This window comes from Tachysurus vachellii, chromosome 22, assembly GCF_030014155.1.
Source record: "Tachysurus vachellii isolate PV-2020 chromosome 22, HZAU_Pvac_v1, whole genome shotgun sequence".
Classification (NCBI taxonomy): domain Eukaryota; kingdom Metazoa; phylum Chordata; class Actinopteri; order Siluriformes; family Bagridae; genus Tachysurus; species Tachysurus vachellii.
In genome coordinates, this window is record NC_083481.1 from 4,920,462 (window position 1) to 4,923,118 (window position 2,657).

General features: G+C 38.2%; 1 protein-coding gene across 1 annotated transcript; it reads right to left on the minus strand.

The window, feature by feature from the left end:
* Positions 1-392: 392 nt before the first annotated feature.
* LOC132838150 (transcription factor HES-5-like) lies at positions 393-1,212 on the minus strand. The gene is made up of 2 exons (XM_060858325.1): positions 964-1,212; positions 393-863 (listed from the first exon to the last, which is right to left on the minus strand). The coding sequence occupies exons 1-2, from the start codon at positions 1,210-1,212 to the stop codon at positions 435-437; spliced, it is 678 nt and encodes a 225-aa protein (XP_060714308.1). The 3' UTR covers positions 393-434.
* Between the last annotated feature and the right edge of the window lie 1,445 nt (positions 1,213-2,657).

Consider the following 2,657-nt stretch of genomic DNA (forward strand, 5'->3'; position numbering starts at 1 on the left):
CACTATATAAATGTAGTGTATTTAACCACAATGTACATAGCATGTGAATTTCACACAATAATTGGGCACCAATTCTGTAAAATGTAATCAAACATGATCAAATATAATCAAAGTTTTGTGAAATCACAAAGATAATAAAATTGTTAGTGCTAATATATAATAATACATACAGTATTTTTTCCTAAAATGGAAATCACAAATAGTAAAGGACGTTTCATAATTAAAAACAATTTATCAGTATTATTTAAGTTTAGCATAAACATGCATTGTCAATACTTCAGATCCTGACAGGATTCTATCAGCATCTCTATTAATAATCTTTCACAAAATAGAAAGTTATAGGTCTATCACCAAAAGATGATAATTAGATTCAGTTATATAATCCTCAAATCCACATAGACTTGTGTTTTCAGCTTTGAGTCTTGATCTTGTCTTTACCAGGGCCTCCAGAGGGAGCTCTTAACTGATGTCTTCTCTTTGCTGATGATCTGCTGCTCTGTAGAGCTCAGCTGAGCCAGAACACTTTCCCTCCTGTTCTCATCTGAAGATGGCTGCAGGTTCTGGAAGTGGTTCAGCAGTTTTCTCTGGCTCTGTGTCTTCACCTCATCTTTGGACAGGAAGTGGACAATGTCATGGACACATCTGGAGAAGCCTTGATTGACAGCTGCTGAGCTGGAGGAAAATGCAGGCTGCTGCTGCTGCTGTCGTCTCAGGAAGCTGACTGTCATCTCCAGGATATCTCCTTTATCCAGTTTGGAGTCAGGCTGCTGGTTGAGGAACTCTGGAGCCAGGAGAGACTTTAACTGCTCAATGCTGCTGTTGATACGATCTCTACGCATCTTCTCCACCATCGGCTTCCTCAGCTGGAAATAACAAAGAGAGAACATTTAGTCGTCTTGAACTATAAAGAGTTATTTAGTAGAAAGCAGGTCATTATAAACATGAAGCAGGTTCTTAATTTACCTTGTTGTTCAGAGGTAGCTGCTCATTTGAGATGTTCAGTGCTGAAGTGATGGCTGGTGCCATGGCTGTGTCTCTGTGCTGTAGATCTCTCTGTGTAGAGTGAGTCTGATTTGTACTGGCTGCATCTCCTCTATTTATACTCCCAAATCTCCATATGAATGTGTGGGTCTTGGGCTTGTTGGAGTTTCTCACAGTTTGGAGCCAATGGGAGAGCTTGGACACACAATGAGGACTGTAGGGCTGCCACATGCTCAGTGTTCTTCTAGCAGATGACAATATCCATGTCTCAGGGGAGCAGGTGGAGGGGTGGAGTGATGGAGATTGACTTGTAGAGATCACTGTGTGAATCTGGGAAAGTGGTGACCCTTTAAAAAGAGCAGATCTGCTGCCTGATGTTGGGATCAACTTCACTGACATTCTGACATCATCATTACTGATCACAGGTGACACCACACCTACTTCAACGGCTTCAAGAAATGTCTTCTGGTGTTTATTAGTATACAATTCTTAATATATATAACGATGTAGAAAAAAGAAGAATACAGCTCATCAGCTATGTTTAAACATTCACAACTCGTTGTTTAAGCCTGGGTCAAGATGATTCAATACACAATAATAATCAATAAATAATATCACCGTATTAAGTGGAAACAATACAGTCATCAACTGTACTAATGATTTTCTTCATTACCTCCTGACACATCATCTATGGATGATTTATTAGTAAATGATCAACCATCATAATTATTAAAAATTCCTTAAGTACTATTTCCCTTGTGACTGGATCATTATTTAAAATAGCTAGAAGTGTGCCTATTCCCAAGTGAGGCACTTTATGACGTGCTGATTTCGATACCAATACCAAATTATGCTAATGATGTCAACAAACTGTGTGTTAAAGTTCACCCTCATATCCATAAGCGTGTCTACTCCCCTGTGTACACCCAAAATTTCCCTGTGGCTGGTGGAGCTTCGGATAGACTGTGACTCTTCCTTCCTGAGCTTTCCCACACTCTGACTATTGAAAGACAAGCTCAGAAACAATAGAAGTGTGCCTATTCACATGCTAATGGGTATTGTGGAAAAGACCCTCAGGGGCTGTTTATCATTTAGTGGAGTGACAGGGTGAAAGACACTTAAATACCCTAAATAAGGGAACAGTCTAAATTGAGGAATAAGTTGAACCAATTTTTGAAACAGATTCTGAGTTTTAATGTTTGCTCACATTTTGGGTCCATCAATGATCTTTATTAATCCTTTATAAAAGGGTGTTTGTTAATATTTCTGTATAATGTATGACACTACTATGAGAACGTCTGATAATGAAAATGCTCAATATTTTCTAGTCAATCAGAAATCAGAATTCATCAGGCCTATGGTCCGATTTTGCGAGTTTTAAAAGTTCATGTAAAGTAATATGCACTTTATATAGCACTATATTCTGATGTGAAAATAAAACAATGTCTCTTTTATTCTGTATCTGATTGAGATCTTTGTGTAAAAGAAGTACTTCATGGCTTGTATGTTTGCTAACACGAAGAACAAGTGTGTCTGAGTTTCCCACACTGAATCCTATGTGCTGAGATGAATGTAGTGCAAAAGCTTTAGTCCTGAATAGATCATTAGTTCGATTAAACACTGCTTGTGGTTTTATTAAAGGAGTTTAGGGGTCAGTTTTCAATCAGGAATTCATG

Excerpts from the sequence above, each read along its gene's own strand:
- LOC132838150 (XM_060858325.1), bottom strand. The coding sequence starts at position 1,212 with ATGTGGCAGCCCTACAGTCCTCATTGTGTGTCCAAGCTCTCCCATTGG. Across the intron at positions 864-963 it reads AGCTACCTCTGAACAACAAG|CTGAGGAAGCCGATGGTGGA; the intron begins GTAAATTAAGAA and ends TGTTATTTCCAG.